We start from the raw sequence: 21,706 nt of genomic DNA, 5'->3' as shown, positions 1-21,706 counted from the left end.
TCGAAGCGGAGTTCAACGCGCGAATGAGCAGAGTCAGAGAGGCGGTTGAGTGGGGCTTCGGTAGGGTAAAGACACTTTGGTCCTTTATCAACTGGGACAAGAAGATACGAGTGCGTCAAACGCTAGTTGGAAAGCTATTTTTCGTAGCCGCCTTGCTCACAAACTGCCATAGATGTTTGCAACCTCATGGCAACCAAATCTCAATGTATTTCGGACTACAACCGCCGTCGCTAGATGTCTACCTTGCCAGCTAAGTTGTTAATCTACCTATCGGCGTTCTTGCCCATCGCAATCTGTAGAAGCTTCAACATAAAGGCTTGATTCTCCTGCTCGCACCGCTGATCAGCAGCTTCACGTCCCTCTTTGCGCTCTCGCTCAAGTAGCAGTCGCTTCTCATCTAATTCAATTCTTCGCGCAGCCTCTTCTCGCTCGAAGTGCAGCCGTTCATCAAATACTCTTATTTGGCTGACGAGTCCGACAAGGTGTGCCCTATTGCCTGTGCAATAGAGTCACGCACGGCGCTGAGCTTTTCGCGCTTGCTGGGTTTTGTTGGCCTGCGGTATCCAATCGGCGCCGCTCATTTCCGACCGACACTGTCGTTGGCACCCACCGCTCGAGGCCCTGCAGGACTACTTGTTCTCTGACTGCCATGTCCAGCTGTCTCCGCGTCTACAGATATGCCATCACCGGCAGCACAAGTATCATCGTCGTCCTCTTCCTCACCACGCAGCTCGTCCATAGCAAGTCGTCGCATCAACTCACCAGACGTCTCAATCCCTTGAATCTTGGCTCTCTCCGTTGCCCTTTCCTGCTCTGTCTTCTCCTTCCAGTTGTCCATGCGGCAGACAATATCTTCTAGCAGAACGTCGCGCTCCTTGTACTCTTCAGTGGTCCCAGACAACCGCCACGAGTTCCGCTCATGCGCCCGATAAATGCGCACCAACCGATCAAAGCGCGTACGAATAGCTGGTCCATCTTTCTTAACAAAACCTTCGACGGCTCGACACTTTTCAGCAACAGAATCAAAGGCTTTCATGATTCCGTTAGCAGTGCCTACAGCAGCCTCCCACGGCCGGACTAAGTTCACACTGCGCAACAGAGTAAGATCATCGGCTGCAGTAAAGTTTTTCCTCCCCGCTTTAGGTGTATCTGCTGGTCCAGCACCAGGAGGAGCCGAAGCATCGGCTTGGTGAGATGCTACGTGGTCTGCCATGATTCCTGCCAAACTGAAAGTGAATCACACCCTCTCGAAACGCGAATTTGGCTGGACGACAGTCTCCTTTCAGTTTTCATAAACAGTGCCTCACTGAAACTGAAAGTAAACTCAAACGGGGCTTCGAAAGGTCTCTAATGAGTGGAGTGCGAAACGAAAATCTTGCCGTCGTGTCGTATCCAGCTTGTCCGTAACGTCAAATATGTCATCTTTGGAAGATTATTACCGTAATAATCGGGCCCAGTGCGACACAGTTTCCCAGTCATAATCAAGTGAAGCAAAAAACCTCGTAAGGTTTTCAAAGGGTTCGTTCGGATGACGTCCGTCCCGCTCGGTTGGTTGCGGTACCTCCCTCACGCCATCGCAGTCACAAAAGAAAATGAAGGAGAGGCCGAAGAGCAATAACAAGTCGAAGCTGAAGGTGCGGTCTCTCGGAAGTCATGCTCGATACTCGTTTTTTTTTTACATTTTGCTGATGATGCTCGTGTACAGGGCGCTGAGGCCTCTAAAACCACTGCCAGAGATGACCATCACTGACGAGGAGGAAGATAACGATCAAAAGACGTTAAACGCAAGTTTTTTTCAAGTCTTTTTTTCCTAATAATTGTTTAGGAGGGGAGGGGTTGTCACCCATACGTCTGCCGGTGTCGCACTCAAACCGTTTGTCGCACTGGACCCGATTATTACGGTAAACGGGTCTTTTGCGGGTCTGGTTCGTTATCTATGTGTATTCGGCTGGTCTGGTGCTGGTCAGGTAGACCCGCACCAGACCTGAAAAGTAGAGCTCTGAGTACTGTAATAAAATGTAGTGTACTTATATATAGTAAAGGAGCATCCTTCAGGCGGACCAAAGCTGAGGGGGCTACACGGAAAGTATTGGTCAAAATACGTCCCGAGACGCCCCCAAATCGAATATAAATGACATTACTCAGGTTCACGTGCTTCAACCGCATTTTTTCTTATAGTTTTTCTTTGCGTCTATTGGCTACGGCCTCATAAACAGAGAAAGTACCAGCAGTGGACGCGGCTTCGTCGATCGTCGCGACGAGCGCGGCAGCAGACTTGCATCACCGGTTTTTTTACGATCAGAAAGATCGCCACTAGCACCCTGTTGTCGAACCATATCAGCATGTCTTAACCACGACTCATCATAGCACGTCACCCCAAGTGTGCCACTGACGCGCAACTGGGCTTTCGTAGAACTTCAACGAAAAGTTGAAAGATCTTCCAAGCTAGCAACTGCAACTCAACCATTTCGTTTGTAGTTGTAACTAGTTTTTATTGATGAATCATCGACTTTGATGCATTAGAGTTCTACTGCAAGGCACAGACGATTTGGAACTAATTGGATTCGTGATTCCACGGCGTTGATGGTAGTGCAGCTAAATAGCCAGCCTCATTCAAATAACCTCCCTTCTCCATCTGATGCATACTAGCAAGTCTCCGTCACTAACCCTCACTAGCTATCATTGAGCGCAATGGTCTCCTTTCCCCGCCAGAACATATTATGTACACATGCATGCTCTTATTTTGCTACCGATGCACACTTAAACACGCTGCTAGACGTGCAGACCGAACCGTCTGACTCCTCCACCCCGCTCGATGGGGCACTAGCATCATCGGGCATATCAACGTCGATATCAATGGTGCCTTCGAGGTTGATACTCATGGTCGTCTCTCGCAGCTTGGCTTTGCCCTTCTTCTTCGCCGGGCTCTCACACAAGGACTTGCAGTGGTTCGACGGCGGCAGTGTCTCAACGATCTTGTCCGGCGTACCACGGTCGTACTACACGCGACCACTTGGGGTATCGGCGTTGAACATCACTCCGTCGGAGCGATGTACTGTTTGCGCTTGCTGGGCGCGAGTTCCATTAAATCGGGGATGGCAAAAGAAATATGGAAGGATTTTTTCGAAATAAAAGTATCAAAATGTTGTTATTCCCATTTTATGTTTTTTGTTTTACCATTTTAAACTTCAAACCCTGCACCGTATAACACACGCCATCGGCTAGAAGCAGCTGACCACCGTGCAGTTCTCCGCGCTGCGGTGTGGTGGGTGCAAGATGGTGGCCCCAAGGTGACTCAGTCGACGGAGAATGTGGTGGAGCGGGAACCAAATTCTGCCGCGATCTCAACCCATCGATCAAGGGCCAGGGATGTAATACCTCGGAACAGTGTCAGGGTCACAAGAGTGCCGACACGGAAGCCGGCGGCCCAATTCCCGGCACATCTGATCAGAGTCGACGTTATCGATTTTGATAGGGATGGCGCTGATTTTGAAGATGGACACCGAATCTCAGTCCCACTGGCGACGCAAACACCATAAAGTCACCGAGGCCCAGGGAGCCAGTAATAGCGCGCCAAGATTAGTGGTGTAGGAGAACAAATAGGGTCAGTACTAGGACATGGTAACACATTAGACAGAGTGGATTTTTCCTTCTTCATCACAAGTGGTCTTCGCCTTCGCGCTACCGGGCACGGGATATACTTTGGCCCACCCGACGTTCCGCCAAGTCAGCGACGCCTCCACGATCAAATCACCCCGGGCGCCAGAATAGCTTGGTCCAGCGTCCGTCAACCCTCGTTTCAACCCACTGCTATAGGAAGCGGCAAGGAAGGGAAGGCAAGACAAGGTCACACACCGACCACAAGGCAAGCGCGTCTTCCGAGATCACCAGAAGAGCGATCTAACCCACCTACGGGTACACAAGGTGAGCGTCAGCAACTTCACGGAAGATCGGAGTACCCCCACTGTTAGTCGGCAGTTCGGGTGTCGTGTGCAAGAGGAACTCCGCGATCTACAAATTTCGCGGAGCCACTTCGCCACATTGGTGCGCGTGCCCGGATCTCTGGGTGACTCGGGATTTCACCGTGAGTCCCCTCAAGAGGATGCGCAAGGCTGTATTGGGCCTACTTTGGCTCACTACTTTAGGTTACACGTCGCGCTACGTGTATGAGGAAGCGTAGGAGTTTATTAATCATTTGAATTAATTATGCTTGAGTCCACAAGTATAATATAAATCAAATAAAACACCAAGTAGGTAGTTTAAGGAAAAATGAGAACTGTATTGTTTTGTGAATTGATCTTCCTTCTAAATCTGCTAAAACTGTTTATCATCTATGAAAGGGGTTGACAGCGGCTGGCTGTCAGAGCCCCGCTAATATGCACGTCTCTAATTGGTAGAAAGATGCTGCTTTCTACCAATAGGATCTTTGGGTAGGTGTGGACCACTCATGTGTGGTGGTCCACTTCAATGTATCCATTGGTGTGCCTTACACCAATGTGAGGAAGTATCTAAAACCTTTAACAGATATTTATCTGTTAAACCATAAGTGACAAATGTCATGCACCAGTGACAGTTGTCACTTGTGTGTGTAACCCCGTTACACCATCCCCCCGTTAAGCTTAGACGTGTCGGTCTCGACACGTCAATTAATATTGACTGCTTGTCAATTGTTTGTGCTGGGGGTTTCCGTGCTCATCCGCAATGAGCACGATCAAGCTGAAGACCACCATTGCAACAGAGTGTAAACTCTCTGTTGCTGTGTACAATGCGCGGTAGCGCGAGGTGCGCCGCTACCACGGGGACTGACAACACAGTGTCTGTGTACGATTCTTCGATGTCGACCGCGTCTATGCGTCGACATCTCTAAGCGAATTTCTGTTGCTTACCGTGATCGGGCAAGCAAGCGCCAAAGCACTTCGAGTCCTTCTCGAAGTGAGGCAAGTATTAGCAACTCCACGCTGTTGCGGTGGAGGCTGGTGTCCGTGCGCCGTGCGCACTGTCCGTCCAGGTGGCGGTGCATATTAGCAACCGCGATCACAACAGGTATACTATATGTATACCTGAGAGCTTCAATGATCTCCGTGCTAATTATCTAGCACGCGAGTCGTCAGGCGTTGTAGATTACTACAGCGCTCGCACTACCTTCTTGCTGGTAGTGCGTGTTGGGTTTCGTACTCCTTCACCATGTCCGGAACGGCTTCCATCAGGACGTTCCGTGGTTCCCATGTGTCGTGTTGGGGAGGGAAACCTCTCCAGCGAATGCGAAAACAATCCGGACCTCGGATTGTTTTCCTATGATCAACAATTCGCTGGACGATCCAGCGAATTTCTCCGCGTGCGTCTCGCAGCAGTGGCGGAGGTGGCGGAAACACGCCCCGATGGTCAACGCCGTGTTGACCTTCATCTCGTGTTGCTCCACGACCAAGTGACGGTCGTGGAGTACTTTCAGAGCGCGGCGGTTGCCGCTCTGTTCCTTCGTGTCCCGGCTCTGGCGGTCTCCCAGACCGCCTTGAACGTGCCGGTCGGGCTGTAGGTCCGACTGTATTAACTGCTCCAGCGCGACTACGCGCTGGAGAGGAGGGTTTCCCCTGTCGAGTCTGTCTCTTCGGTCAGACGAGCCACTTGGCTCGTGCTGGAGGTATGGCTTTAACCGCCCGACATAAAATGTCGGGTGGAGCCGCATGCTAGACGGTATGTCTAGCGTGTATGCGTTACCGTGGCGTGCCATCACCGTGAATGGCCCGATGAAGCGCGGAGCAAGCTTGCTTGCTCCGAAATCCGAAACTGCATGTTTGGGTAGGTTTTGAGTAGATAACAAAACCAATGAATCCACGTTGAATTCATTTGTGTTGCCCCTGCCAATATTATCGGCATTCAGCTTCTGTTTATCCACAGAAGCTGCAATCGTGTCCTGGACAAACCGAATTACGGCTTGTCTTTTATTGATAAAGTCACTCGCATCGGAGCTGAACTCGTTCAGCTCACTCTCCGCAAGAGGCCCGGCCTCTGCGTGGTTCTTCGCGGTGTCTGCGCCCTGCGCAGACCCGTGGTCCTTGTTCCTTCTGGAGTCTGTGTTCTGCACAGACTCATGTGGTTTGTCCATTGTTGCAGCTGACACTGTGCAAGTGTCAGCGGTTTTCTGCGGCTGCTGTATTGCAGTCGTAGATCCTCCCCCACTTAAAGTGGGAGCCATCACTCCGAGTAAACTCGGTAGGCGTGGATGCCGCATGGCATTCACGTAGAACGGTGTATGCCCGGTCGAGGCATGCACTGAGTTGTTGATGGCAAACTCTGCCATCGATAAGCACTCGCTCCAGTATTGGAACGAGTGAGCGTAGCTCTTCAAAATGTCGACGAGCACGCGATTCACGCGCTCGGTTTGACCGTCCGTCTGCGGATGATCCGCAGTCGACATGGAAAGCTGGCTCCCAAGAAGTGTAAACACTTCTTGCCACAGGTGCGCTGTGAAGCGCGGGTCTCTGTCCGACACGATGTCGGACGGCATGCCATGGTGTTTGAACACCATGTCGACGAACAGACGGGGCCGTCTATTGGCGATCACTTCTGCCGGCACCGCAGCAAGATGTACCATCTTGCTGAAGCGGTCGACGAAGACCACAACACCGGTATTCCCTCCGCTGTCCGGGGGAAGACCAAAGATGAAGTCCAAAGACATGGACTTCCAACACTCCGACGGAGTCGGTAGTGATTGCAGTGGAGCCTGCGCGAATGGCGCAGGCTTTATGCGTTGGCATCCCTCGCAAGCTCGGATATACTTGCGCACCCACTTATACTGGTGGTGCCAGTAGAAGTCGCGCGTGAGAAGGACGTAAGTCTTCTCACGTCCGAGATGTCGCGCAGTCGGGGCATCATGATATTCGTACATGATCCTGAGTCGCAGGTCATGGTCATTCGGCACGACAACGCGATCCGCGTTGTCGTCGACTGCATTGTAAAGCAGTAGTCCGTCGTGCACACGAAAGCGGTGTGCACGCGCTCGAAGGTGCTTGGGCAGCCTCTGACGGGACTTGTCAGAAGGCGCTGTGCCATAGGCCAACAAAAGTTTCGCGTCCGCGTCGTGCGCGTACGCGGCCTTCACATCATCCAACAGAGATGATGTGGGTTTGCTCGATCGCATGGCGTCAATGGCATTGACGTCAACAGCTTCTGCATAGTCCGGCCGACGTGATAACGCGTCGACCACTACATTCAATCTTCCGGGTTTGTATTCGACCCGGAAGTTATACTCCGCAAAGAATGAGAGCCATCTCGCCATTCTTTGTGATATGTGTGGCGACTTCACTTGGGTGCGCAGTGATGCATGGTCGGTGTAGACCACAAATGGTCTACTCCCAAGCAAATACACTCGGAACTTTGCGAGTGCGTAGTTCATGGCAAGGAGTTCCTTGTCATGCACCGGATAGTTGCGCTCAGCTGGCTTCAGCTTACGCGATTGGTAGTAGACGACACGATCACGACCCTCGTGATCGTGCTGCATCAACGCGCATCCGATCGCGAAGTCGGATGCATCACACAGTACGTGAAATGGGCGATCTTGGTCAACCACTGCCAAGATCGGCGCCTCAGTCAAGCCCCGCTTGACTGCATCGAATGCCTTTTGGCAATCGGGTGTCCAATTCCACACAGCTTCTTTCTTAAGAAGCTGTGACAGCGGGCGGATCTTGCCCGCATAATCCTCCACGTACTTGCACAAGTACGTGGCCAAGCCAAGGAACTGCCTCAGTTCCTTGACACTTGAAGGCGTTGGCCATTCATTTATCACTCTGACCTTTTCCGGGTCAGGGCGAACACCATTTTTCCATACGAGACACCCGAGGACGGGTATCTCGCTCGCCCCGAAGATACACTTCTTCAGGTTCGCGTAGGGCTTATGCTTTCGCATAAGCTCAAGTAGCTTCCGGAGATGCACCCTGTGCATCTCTACGTCGGTCTTCCCGTCCACAGCCCGGCTGTGGATGAACACATCGTCGAAGTAGCTCGGTGCGAAGTCGCGCACCGAGCGCAACAAGTGCGTCACGCACCTGTTAAAAGTCGCAGGGGTGTTCTTAAGCCCCTGTGGCATTACTAGCCATTCCCAGAGCATGCCGCTTGGCGTGCTCACTGCCGTGAGAGGGATATCGCTCTCACACATTAGGATTTGATAAAATCCATCTCGCAAGTCGAGAGCACTGTAAACGGTGCTTCCGGCCATCGAATCGATGATAACATTTTTTCGCGGTATCGGCGTCTGCGCCGGCACCGTCGCATCGTTCAGCTTGTTGTAGGCATGAACGATACGCCATCCGCCCTGTGGCTTCTTGACACAGAACGTCGGAGCACTGTGCGGGGACTTTCATTCCCGCACTTGTCCTGCTTTGCGACGACTTTCAAAGAAGTCGTCGATTGCTTTTACTTCCTCTCGCGGCAGTGGCCACTGCCGCGTGACACAGTACTTCGTGCCCGGCACGAGATCAATCTCGTGCTGAATGCCCTTATCCTGCGGAAGCTCCGCAGGAATGTCTTCCGGGAGTACGTCTTTGTACTCCCTCAACAATTCGTAATAGGGACTCGACTTCAGCGAGTCCCAACCTTGTTCCTCGAAGCGCTCTCGCTTCGTCTTCGCACTGAGAGTGTCTTCACTCTCAGTGGTACTTCCCATGAAGAGCTGCCTCAGCTCTTCGCTCTCGCTCTCCGTTCTTTCGCTGTCCGAAAGAACGCAGACTTGCTCGATGCGTCTATCGTGCAAGTCGCGCGTGAAGCGCTTCCAGCTCATGGCTGGGAGAGAAGTCAACTCCGACGCCGTCGTCGGAGGACTAGCGAGTTCCATGTCACGATACTGGAATCCAGTATCGGTGCGCGTCAAGACGCTTAGCGTCTTGACATCCGGCGTCACCGCCTCAGTCTGCACAGCAGACTGCTCTTGATGCGTCTCGGTCCCGGACCGAGACTTGCGCAGCGTTCTCCGCTTGCGCCGTCTTCTTGTTGTGCGGAGCGCGGCTCCGCACGGTTGTTCTTCTGGTCCAGGCCCGGCCGTGGACAGTTGTTCGCCGGCGGACCCTGTCCGCGGGCGTGCGGTATCAAGCCCGGCTTGACCGCATGTTCCTTCGTGCAGCCCGGCTGCACGGTAATGTGTCCCTTCGCCGGCAGACCCTGTCCGCGGGCGCGCGGTATCAAGCCCGGCTTGATCGCATGGCGCTTCGTCGTGCAGCCCGGCTGCACGACAGCATGCAAATTGCGTCAGTGCGGTACGTTTGCAACCGTCCGCACTGTTTGCAGCGTCAACTCCCGGAGTTGACACGCCTTCGTCACCTCGACGCCATTCATTGGCGGAGCCCCTCATGACCGAGGGTGCGTCGGCTCCCGGAGCCGACGCGTCGTTGTCGACCTGACCTCTTCGGGTCAGGGACTGTCCCTTACACGCTTGAACGTGGGTGTTGGTTCCCGGAACCAGCACATCTTTTTCTTCCGACGTCGGCAGCATTGCCGACGTGGGTCTCACTTGTGCGCACCCTCGCGCACCACTTGGGCATTCCGGGACAGCGGCATTAAGTGCTGTCTCGACTGGTGAGTCGCGCGCACCTGCTGGTGCGTGCACTGCGGTAACAGGGCCATCGCTCTCTGTTCCGCTGTCGCGGCCGAAGCGCACGAGCGTGCGCTTCTTCCAGTCTATCACCGGATCATGCCGTGCAAGCCACGGCATGCCCATTACTACGTCGAACTTATCGTCCAGGTCCAGGACGATAAAGCGTTCGACAAGCATTCGTTGTTTGTACGAGAAGCGCACGTTCACGACGCGCTTCTCGGTCTTCCGATGGCACCTGTTGCCAATCGAACTTCCAGAAGACTTCGAGGTACCTTTACCTCCTCGAAGTCAAGTCTCGACAGGCTTCGTAATCGAACAAAGTTGTTCGACGCGCCTGAATCTACCAATGCTCGAAGAGAGTCGCTCGCTCTCTTCGACGTTACCTTCAAGATGACCAGGTTCGGCCTGTCATCTTGCTTGTTGCAGCGAGATCTGGACTCACTGGGGGCTGCAGTCCTCAGTGTCGCGTGCCCAATGTCGGCACGCGTGACTGCATTACCAGTAGGGTGCCCCGCGCTTACTGGATGTTCACGTTTTTTGTTTGTTCGCGACGATGTCTGGCATCGCCACGACGGCCACCTCCAGGGGGCACGGGAGCCGTGCACTCTCTGGCAAAGTGACCGATCCTTCCGCAACGGAAGCATCGCACATTACTTCCGTGCTGCTGGTGACCAGCAGCCGTTGCATTCGAGAGGTCCATTGGTTCCGGACCTCCCGGCCTCGCTACCGGGCGCGGTTGTGACCTCGGTACGTTTACATGGAGTTTAGCCTGCCGCAGGTTAAACTCTTCTAGCATGGCAAGAGTAATCGCAGCTTCGAGAGTACCCGGGTACTCTCGGAAGAGATAGGTCTTCACAGGCCCATCTCTAAGCCCCTTCATGAACGTGACGACCTTGGTCGCCTCGTCAATCGGGTTAGTCACGATATTTGATACCAAATATCGTGCGCGCTGCGCGTAAGCATGGACGTCATGCTTACCCTGCTGAAGGTCGAGGAACTCCGCCCTTGACCGGAACTCGTTTTGCGGGGGCTCAAACGCTTGTTTGAGCTCCTCTTTGAACACTTCGTACGTGCTGAAGCACGTAGGATCGGAGAGTCGGCGTCCATACGCCCAACTCCTTGCGCGTCCGCCAAGGCAGGACATGGCGAACGCGACCTTCGACAGTGGGTCGACGATGCGTCGAGCCGCTATGGCTGTGTCGAGCTCGACAAGCCATCGGAGGAGAGGCTCACCCTCTCTTCCCACGTAATTGCTTACGCTCAACTTTAATGGTTGAGCACGCGGTGTCGTCCCTGACGACGCCGTCACTGAGGAAGCAGCATCACGCTGCTCCTTCATGATGAACCCAAGAGCAACACCATGTTGCTCCGTCGGCGATAGCGTACGCAGCATCGTAGCTATCGCCGCTTCTCCAATGACTGTTGACAGTCGTTGGAGGGCCTCCCACTCTGGATCAGACAGGTGGGGGCAGTCCGCGCGTGCAACATGCGTTGCAGGCGTATTGGAGCTCTCCATGGGCACCTCCGTGCTCATGGGGTTCTCGGCTCCGCGTTCGTACACCCTGTACGAACGTCACGTAGTCGGTCGTTGGACGGACTACAAAGTGCTACCAGGTGTAGTTGGGCCTACTTTGGCTCACTACTTTAGCTTACACGTCGCGCTACGTGTATGAGGAAGCGTAGGAGTTTATTAATCATTTGAATTAATTATGCTTGAGTCCACAAGTATAATATAAATCAAATAAAACACCAAGTAGGTAGTTTAAGGAAAAATGAGAACTGTATTGTTTTGTGAATTGATCTTCCTTCTAAATCTGCTAAAACTGTTTATCATCTATGAAAGGGGTTGACAGCGGCTGGCTGTCAGAGCCCCGCTAATATGCACGTCTCTAATTGGTAGAAAGATGCTGCTTTCTACCAATAGGATCTTTAAGGTAGGTGTGGACCACTCATGTGTGGTGGTCCACTTCAATGTATCCATTGGTGTGCCTTACACCAATGTGAGGAAGTATCTAAAACCTTTAACAGATATTTATCTGTTAAACCATAAGTGACAAATGTCATGCACAAGTGACAGTTGTCACTTGTTTACTTGTGTGTGTAACCCCGTTACAAAGGAGAATTTGGGTAAGGGAATGAGGTGTCGACGGAGATCGGATAACGGACGACAACGCTGAATCAAAATCGATCCGCGGAGCGGCAGAATTTAGGGAGGGCTCTACCGACGGAACATAGGCAGGTCCTGCTACGGACCTCGAAGATAAACCTGAGACTCTTCCCCAGGTCCCCTCGGGGACCCCTGCGGGTCCAGATGCAAATCTAGACTCGCCGGACAAAAGTCCACTGGTGCCAGCTGGAGCACAATCGTCCACCCAACCACCCAGTGCGAAATCGACAGCAAAGAAGAAGACCGCTAGACCGAAATCCTCGCGGAAGAAGATCAAGGCACCAGATTTGGAAACAGAAAATCGTGGTGATCTCACGTCGATCGTGTCCGAAGATCAGTTGGCGGTTGCATACTACAAGAGGAACTGCTTGACTTCTTGATCCAGGACACCGTGATGCGTGTCCTTCGACCGAAGATTCTTGGCGAGCTCGGAGGACCCGTGTCGCTACCAGTGCCTGGATCGAACAAGCTTACGGCAGCTAAGGCACTGATGCATCTCTAACAGAAGGTGGAATAGTTGCCGGGTCATTCGCAGCGGAAGATCTATTCGATCTGAAACTCAGCGAGATCGAACACACCGTGCAGAGCCTGTTCACACTGCTGACACCTCCAGGAGCAATCGGCCGGGCCAAAGCAGATTACAACCGAGTTAGCGCTGACGCCGGCAAGATTGACCCCGATTACACCTGGGGAACGGACCGCAACGTCATAGCCTTGTGTGTCCGCCACCGAGGATATCGAGTCAGACAGTTCGGAAGACAAGCCGCGCAAGACACTAGGGCCTTCAGGCGCAGCCATGTTACGAGATCTAGCTGACCGTGGAGACCGAGCGACGCCTACGTCCAACAGAACAGCCCGGAAGACATCAACAAATTCAGAGCGTCACTCGCCAGAGAAACTGGAACTATTTTTCCAAGCAGCTATGGACACGTTCCTAAAAGAGCAACGTGTATCCCAAGGGCAGTCGAAGTAAGATCGGCGGGAGAACAGGATGTTGAAATGGAGTCGGGTGGGTCACCCAACCAACCCGCCTCGTCCTGGGAATACGACCCCGATGGCCTCGATCTCGACCGACCAGCCCGAGCGGCCGTCGCTGCTGCGATGGCCACTACAAGCGATCAGACATTGGTCCCACCACGTATTCGAGTGTCAGCGGTGTCGGAGTTTTCTGAGAAGAACGGCGATGAAGATCGTGCCCGATCTTGGCACCGGATGAGGAAAAGTGCCTAGTGATCGGAGACATTCTCACGGGGCCAGCACGAAACTGGTCTAGTTGCTTACGGGACGTCGCGTAATAATCACCAGAATGTGCGTGTCCAGTCTGAGAACCGGCTGGTAAATTGTGAGTGGCTGGGAGTCAGTGACTGAGTTGAACGACGACATATGACAAAGTACGCGCAACGTACTCGACATGCGTCCCACGAGCTGAGCGCGAGCACTGATCGCGTGAACGAGCACATAAAAAAAATCTTGCGAGTGCGCTCGTCGGGATTTGATCGTTCCCTAACGCCAACCCCCCCCCCCCCCCCCCCCCCCCTCGATAAATAGCATAATTTATTAGATAAAAATAGTTTGGAAAACTAGACACCCCCCCCCCCCTCCACACACACACACACACTGCTATAGATAGAGTGATCAGTTCTCGAGCATGTACGGTATTGTGAAGGAGTAGACTTTATTTAGCTATCACTATTGAAGTCCTAGATTTTTTTATGGCTGCCAAATAACAGGGATTCCCACGCCTTGAACAAACCAAACCAACCAAAGTGCAAACTATTGGTTCGAAATTATATTTCACGACCGTTGAACCAATTCTAGCCGTTACTTTGGTTTGAACGTTACCAGACCAACGCTCTTGAACCATTCCTGAGGTTTGGAGTTTCGTGGTTTGGAGTTGAGCTACAGCTGCAACCGATGGTTTGTTTTTTCCGCTGCCTGGTTGGTCAATATGGTTCTCTGTACTCGGGGCGGGCTCTCTTCAAAGGCCGCGCTCAAGCAAGCGGCATACCCAAAGAATTAGAATCTGCGGGTGGTATCGGTAGCAAGGTTGGCTTATTCGCTTGCACCTCCTGGATGGCAGGATTTGCATTCCCGAAGGCGGTGAGCATCTCACCCTGAAGCAGCTTTCGTCTTTGACAGCGGCTCCAGTCTTCAACCGCGCTTGGTCTTTCGGCTGTGCACCGCGGCACTTCTCGATAAGAGCCGCATCGTGAACAGTTTCAAATCGAGGTTTTTAGCCAACTACATTCTCATGGTTTGCTTTGGTTTGCAGTGTCTCACTCGGTTCAAACCACTTCGAACCAAACCACGAAACCGTTTCGAACATGGTTCATTGGTAATTTTGGTTTGGTTTGTTTACCGAACCAAACCACGCGGTTTGGTTTGTTCTAGGCGTGGGGATTCCCGCGCTGGCCTCACTGCTCAGAGTGTCTGAGTTGTTCTGTACAGAAAGCAGCCGCCATCGCAGGAGCTACCACTGAGGTCAAAAACGAGTTACGCTTGTACATAAGGGGGACACTACACTTTTTCCAGACCTAATTAGTCAAGAGAACCTCAAGCTGCCAGCGCGCCAAACACTCGGTTCGCACCAACAATGGTACAGTACAACTAAGGGTGACCGTACCAGTAGAGCTATCCCTATTCTAAATTTGGCAAGCAAACCATGTGGTAATTGTAGATTTGGCAATGGCGAGTGGAATTTCTCACAGCGGTATTGCTATTTTCCTGTCACACAATGCGTGAGGTATTATAATGGATTGCGATACTGGTGCGAGGTGGGTGGAAGCTTCCTGGGCGAAGCCAATGAAGACGACGCTGCGTCCATTGAACGAACACCTCGTGGCATGGAGGTACCTTTACTTCCGGGGCGATCACGACCTGGTCGGGCGCCAAACAAGGCGGTAGACACATTAGACTGCTGCGCCCACGTCACAAGAGCCCCATCGACGACGGCACCCGCCACCAAGGCTCTTGTAGCCACTTCTCTCTCCCCCCCCCCCCCGGCAACGTGATGTTTGTGCCACCGTCGCTGCTAACTTCTATCCAGGCCTCATAGAGACTTTTATCTCCTGATATCCAACAGTTTGCTCCTCGTGCGGGCCGCTCATTTTGATTGTGAGCCGACGTTACTCACGCTACCCAAGGCTATTTTCACGGCCAAATTTGGCCGCAGAAATAGCTCTGGGATCGGAAAGCTATTTTTTATTTGGCAGATGGCAATACTGTTGGCGCCACCTGGAGCAAATCCACGCCAAATTTGGCATTTGTGGGCTGGATAGCTCGACCAGTAGGGTCACCCCAAGGTCACCTAATTCATCATGTTGACGTTACCGCCACAACGTCTCACTCCCACGCCATCGTGAGAGACCTCCAAGACGTGCCGGTCGAAACCTGAATCTTCCATTTGAGGCGTGTGCTACATCATGCGTTTTTCTCTCGAATTAGCTTTGACAGATATTTCATTTCAAAGGACAAAATGAACTCGAGCTTGCTCTTTACGATAAAGAGAACACCGGATATAGTGAAAGTGTTTGGTCACCAACTCCCCAAGCTCTCGTACAGATTTATTGCTCTTATAAGAGGGAACCTATCATTTAACATATAAATTACTATTCCGCATGGAAGTACGAGAAACGGGAACCTACCATTTAACATACAAATTGCTATTCCGCATGGAAATAACCTATCAGTTAACATACAAACTGCTCTACCGCATCGCATGGATGTACAAGATGATCGAGGTCTGGCACTAGGTGTGGCGTTAACAACGTTCTGTACGCTGGTGTCCTGCAATCCGTGGGCAAACATGTTGACCTGGAGCTTTTGCACCGCTCCTAGTGCCTCCCCGTGCGCTCGCTGTCACTTGAGGACTGCTCGCTTGTGTCGTCTCTTTTCTGGGTTGTTCTCAACAGCATCTTCAACAGCGACGTAGCTCGGCGCGCTCAACAGATCCAATAAATCTTAATCTAGATATTATCAGCAGTTCTAGATCTCCAAGCTCCGTTTCTCTGGTCGATCATGCTCCCTGACACAATCATAGTATGCCGCCAACAGTGTCGAATTGTCGCCTCCGAAACGGGACGGAGTTCGTTCTTTTCGTAGATAGTGAGGTGCTGGCGCGACGAGACCATTGTTGTACTCCTGGTCGTGTTTAAAAGTGAACCACGTGTTCTTACAATGTGTGGTCTTGGTTTGGCGGGGGAGCTCTCCTACACTCTTACAGCCTAATAGCCGGTTTGACTGGATTTTACTATAGTCACAATTTGGGATCTCACGGTAGCGCTCTAATAGTCGATTTTCTCTTATAACCGGCGCCACTATAGCAGGTGTTCTTTTGGTGTTGCCAACAACCCTTTGAATACATCAAGGCGCCCAGTCGCCGCAAGGTGGTGGTCAGCAAAAATCCTCGCAGGTCATCGCACCTTGAGACAGGAACCACTCCGCAACCAGTACGTCGCCATTGAGCACAGCGTAATGCAACGCCATCACAAAATTGTGCAGCACGTTTGGGAGGTGCTCCACTAGCCACCAGGCGACGTCGCTGTGGCTGCTCGCAACGGCCTTTTTCAGGCTCTTGGGTCCCACACCTTCCAAGTTGAAGCTTCAACTCGAGCACCTTCGTCCAGCGAGCTGGGGTCGTTGTCGAAAAAAACCGCAGAATATCCACCGGACCGATGATACACGCTTCAGCCACCGCTTCCGACCTCACGACCCAGTCCTGGAGTTGTCCACGAGCCATTTGACCGTTTCTAAATTCTTGGGGTCGACGGCCTATATCAACGATTGTGTAAACTGCTTGTGCATGTCGTACTGGTCGGCCCGCGGGAACTGTCTCAATGTGAACCTTTCCCTGTCCTCCTTTCGCTCTTATTTGCTACAAACGTGTTCGTCCTCTGACTCGCTTTCAGTGATATTCTTGGCGAACACTGCTGGTCCCAGAGGCGGTTGAGCAGCGCGAAGGAGCCGCGTGCAGGCCTTGTGCAGCGGCAACTCGAGTGCCGAGTCCAGGAAGTGAGACACAGCGTCGAGGTCCGCCAACTGGCGCTTGAGGCGGAGCTTGTCCTCGTCCAGGGGTATTCGTTGTCTATTTAGTGGGGTTACACTTGGTGGGGTACACATGTGCTAACATTCGGGTAGCTACGTAACTGGTTACGTAACTAAAAGGGCAAAAGATCCATCCCCCAGGTAGGAATAAGTTTCTATCCAGTATGGGGACCCGGCGCTGCTTCTCACTGTGATGCAGCTTTTCCGCTCCAAGGACGGATTTGTCGCTCTGCAGCACGTCGTGGACGTCGCCTCTCTCTTCCTGGACTAGTCCGTGGGCCTCCCTTTCTGCAAGTTCGTATCCCTCACGCTCCTAAACCGATTCTTCCTCCGACAATAAGGATGTCACCACAAAATCTGCCTTGAACACTTCGCAGATACTTATTATTAATCGAGGGATTTTAATTTTAATCGGAGAACCCAGCTCAGGTTATCTCTCATCGAATCGATTCGGCTGAAAATCTGGAAATGGTTCGGTGGCTGCTGCATAAAATCCAAGGTGTCGATATCGATGGACAAGTGCTTCTGCGGACTATTTCAATTGAAGTTTTGCAGCGTCTACGACCATGATAGCAACATCCAGCAGATCTGCACGAGGACACGATAGTTGATGCTATATCCTAGGGCTGCCATCACGTCGTGTGGTGGCTGCAGCAAACCTCGGGAACGAAGACTTCGACTTGTCGGAGGCGTTGATGCGAGCAGTGCACAACGAAGACATTGTGATGGCTGAATGGCTGTGCGACCACAATGGCGACGGGTCTCTCCTGGGGATAACATGGGGCACGAAATCGCGGCTAAAGGTATTTTGAAATGCTTGTCTAAGGGTGGGAGGCTGGACGAAGCAGTGGTGGTGAAAACGGCGGGGAACGGGCATCTTCATGTGGTGCGTTGGCTGATGGATCCTGTACTTCGAGAGACTCAACCTCTGGAAACTTTGGGCGGGGAGGACGTATTTACGATCCACGCTGCAGCTATTAACGGCCATGTAGAAGTTGCAGAGTACCTACGAGAGCAAACGAAGGCGCTATCCGGCAAGGAACAGCGGTCGCCTGCTAAAGTATGAAGGGACAGCTGAAACATTTGTCTCATGAACTAGGTTCTCCCAATGAGGGCGATCGTCTCAGCGAAGACGATGACGAGTGCTGCGGAAAACGGTCATCCAGAAGTTGTCAGGTGGCTCTACGAAGAATTTGGGGAGGACCCTGAAATCGACCTTTTCAATTGTGGTAAGCGACGACGATCAGTCAGCGCTACTGCGATGGATGCAGGTGCCCGCAACGGACATTTGGAAGTGCTAGCGTATCTGCATGAGCTGCAACAATCACTTACCGTAATGCCAGAAAACGCAAGAGAGAGAGAAAATCTCGCCAGCCCCCAGTGCACAGAGGCAGCGATGGATGCTGCTGTTGGAGTAACGCTGTCCAGTGGCTACACCAGAATCTTTCGAGGGATGCAGCACCCGCGCTATTCACCAAGTGGCTGCAGGTGGTCATCTTCACGTCTGGTCCGGCACCGATCAGAAAAGTGCACCACGCCGGCCATGGATGGCGCCGCAGTAAATGGGCATCTGAAAGTGGTGCAGTGACTATATTTTAATACCGACGCTGCTTGCACTACGGCGGCAATGGACGGTCCTGCTGGATGGAGTAGGGCGACTGGATATTGTGGAATGGTTGCATAAGCATCGGGGGACGAGGCTACTCGTACAGAACATTGCAGGAACGTTTTGTATGTTTTGTATGCTGCCAATACCGAACCACATACAGAAACCAACCCGGGTGTGCTGTTCGAGACACGTTCTGTGCTAGGCGCCTATACCAAACATACTAACATATATTTCTAGACATGCACTGGAGCAATGGGAAATGCTTGTGGTACACCACGTACTGCGCAGGCAACTTTAGCATGGTAGTAGTGCTCGTACAAAATAAACACAGATACGCATTGATGAAATGTGGACGATTTTAAGCTGCGATCAGAATCACGAACACAGAAGTGTGCACATCAGCCACGTCGTCAGTGACGACTCGTCACCATTGCCGTGGAGAGCTTGAAGTACCGAATTCGAACGTATTCGAGTGATTTTGTCGCTGCATCAGATCATTGCATCGAGTCTGAAACACAAACGCACCAGTGAACACCCTGATGCACATCTGAATACCTCGCCTTTGCCCCGCCTCATGACGTCGCTTTCTGCTGCCGATTGCGTATTTTCGTGAATGGCTACAATAAGATGGCCGTGTTTGCAATTGCGATATAGAGTTAGATTCAGTACCAAAACTTATACAAATGTTCTGTACTTCTAGTCACTCTCACACGAGGGCTGTACGCCGGCAACCATGGATTGAGCTGCTGGCCATGGGGCTTTGGATGTTGTGTAGTGGTTCCGAGCGCAAGGTTACACAGATGAGCAGCATCAGTCAACGGTCATTTGAAAATTGTGAGATTGCTTCAGACCCACCGATTTGAAGGAAACACGAATTTAGCTATTGATGCTGCTGCGGGTTCCGGCCACTTCGAAGTAATTCTCTTGCTGCACTCACAACGCGGCGCCAAGTGTCGTGAATATACTTCATTGGTAGCTCGAGACCGTGGAGCTTACGCCATTGGAGGATAGATCGTACCTCAATATTCAGAGATTCAGATTGACAGGATGGGTGGTGAATGACATGAATGGACATTATTTTCTCGCAATAATCTACGTAGTTCTGCTGCCTACCAGTATATTGCTAGAAACCTAGATCACGTTGACTTTCCCGGCTGCGACCTGAAGATCACTGGTGAATGAAATCGTGCCAGTCCGGGAGCTGCCACTTGTTGAAACGATCGAGCTCTTCTCTTTCAAACATCCCATTGATTGCGACGCTCAGGAGCTTCCCCACCCTCTTTGTGGCCTTTTGCTGAGAAGTGCAGTCCGTCCACGAAGTATGTCCGACGAACCTTTTCATCAGGGAAAGTCGTGTTGAAGTACGTGTGCAAGTCCAAGACATGCACATTCTCGGTCTCCCCGAGCTCAACACACGCACGAGCGTACTTTCCAGCCGCAGCGTTGGTGCGATCGCCGTGACGCTCCGAGTCAATGATGCAGGGCGGCGTGATAAGCAGGATCTTGCCATGCGGCGCCAGCAGAGGTCGAACAATGTGGAGGATTTTGTGGAGATTGGCTCGGTAGTCTTCCAACGGCACATGAACGACTAGGTCGGGGCCGCCCACTATCGCATCATTGGCGCCGAGGAACACCGTGACGAACGAGGCCGCGTACTGATATTGTAGCTCCTTGGAGAAGATCGGCATGCCGTGCTGCAGCACCCACCTGTACCATCAGAGATACATTTAGTGCATAAGAAAGTTGTCATCAAGTAAATGGCGAGGAACGCTGACTTGGTATTGTAGCCCGAGAGACCGCGGTTGATCGTGTCGACGGACCGCACATAGTGCTGCTGGAGGAGGGTGATGAAGCCAGACTTGTCTGGGTCATTGGCCTGCTCGGTGATAGAGTCCCCGATGAAGTAGAAGACTGGGCGGCGGTCGGTGGAGGCAGCGAGACCCATGGCGAGCGATCTTTGAGGCTCGGAGACGGACAAGAATAGTGAAGAGGGCGATGTTTCAAATCCAACGGAGATAATACGAAACCATGCCAACAGCTGTGGGCTGCCTCCACGCTGTCTGTGCAAGTTCGTAGCCTAAAATTGTGAGTAGCGCTCGTGGAACCAATCGTAAATTTCCACTGCGTCGTGTTCCATCTCAGCTGAGATCGTTGCGTGTACTAGAACAGCAGCACCCATGCAGCGCGGCAAGGGATATTTATATGTAGCAAGAATTTGTGTGACAATCTTGTGATCGTACTTAATTGAGTGGTGTGCGACTTTTGGCAAGGGCTCCAAGTTGCTGCGCGCTGATTCGAACACTGAGGACCTTAGCCAGGTGCAGACAGCCAAATACGGCGCCATAGGCCAGAGGAATATAGAGATGTATAGGTATATTGTCGGCTTCACTTACTACTACGCTGCACAAGTGCAGAGATCCAACTCGGAGGGGAGGGTAAGTACATGAGCAGGAGCTCGAACCGTTGCATCGCCGACGCGGACGTCGGGGGGCCAACTGATGTCAACCGCACCAGGGACCGGCTTAGGGAGAGGACATTGTTAGGCAGCCGGCAACCCGGGCAGGTCTGTGGGCCTGTCCTCGCGCCTTCTGTAAACCCGAATGTAAATACAAGGTTGAGTGAGGACCGTTCCTGCGTAGACACACCCATCGGGTCCACTCCGGGCCCTGCACTCCACGGCCAAGAGGACATCAATAGTCCCCTCGCACCCTCGTGGTCACTAACCACGCTCCCAGCCACCCTGTGACACATTAAGTTCGTCATCGCTCGTCCTCTAAACTACTCAGCACTACTTTACAATGACCCGCACGCCTCGCCGACCCCCTTGGCCGCAGTACGAAACGATAAGAACCTCTTCTGCTGTTGGGTAGTGCCAGCCCCTGCCGCAGAACACTACGCGTAGTATTTAGCTGCTTTATCTGGACTACTCCCGTCCAAATTGCAACTGAGAGATGTGAGGCTAGCCGCACACACAGAGCTCTCCTAGCTAGTCCCCGCCGCCTATACCTACCGCCTACCTACAGTCTGCGTCGCCTCGCCTGGCGATTATACTCGCCACTGTCCTTCGCCCTACATGTCTGCTCTCCTTGCGATCTTCGATCTTGTCAACGTCAACCGACTCTTCGCAGCTTCAACACTTCCGGTGACCGCAGCTTCTCCCGCCACGATCTTGCCTTCACTCGTCACCAACCATGGTGCTGTGCTCCACACCATTGTCCGTCAAGTCAATTGTCACTGGTACGCGGCTGCCTAGTGACGTCGCGTGCTCTTGGGGCTTAAAGAGCACGTGATGTCCACAATATCG

General features: G+C 52.4%; 1 protein-coding gene across 1 annotated transcript; it reads right to left on the bottom strand.

Moving 5' to 3' along the window:
- Positions 1-577: 577 nt before the first annotated feature.
- On the bottom strand, positions 578-20,347 carry IUM83_03741 (Isoamyl acetate-hydrolyzing esterase 1; the record flags this gene model as incomplete). The annotated part of the gene is made up of 3 exons (XM_067927770.1): positions 578-1,088; positions 20,059-20,109; positions 20,178-20,347. The coding sequence occupies 3 exons, from the start codon at positions 20,345-20,347 to the stop codon at positions 578-580; spliced, it is 732 nt and encodes a 243-aa protein (XP_067795560.1).
- Positions 20,348-21,706: the final 1,359 nt, after the last annotated feature.

Source organism: Phytophthora cinnamomi, assembly GCF_018691715.1.
Source record: "Phytophthora cinnamomi strain GKB4 chromosome Unknown Contig21, whole genome shotgun sequence".
Taxonomy (NCBI): Eukaryota; Oomycota; class Peronosporomycetes; order Peronosporales; family Peronosporaceae; genus Phytophthora; species Phytophthora cinnamomi.
The sequence above is the reverse complement of the archived record's forward strand: the minus strand, read 5'-3'. Positions and strand labels throughout refer to the sequence as shown.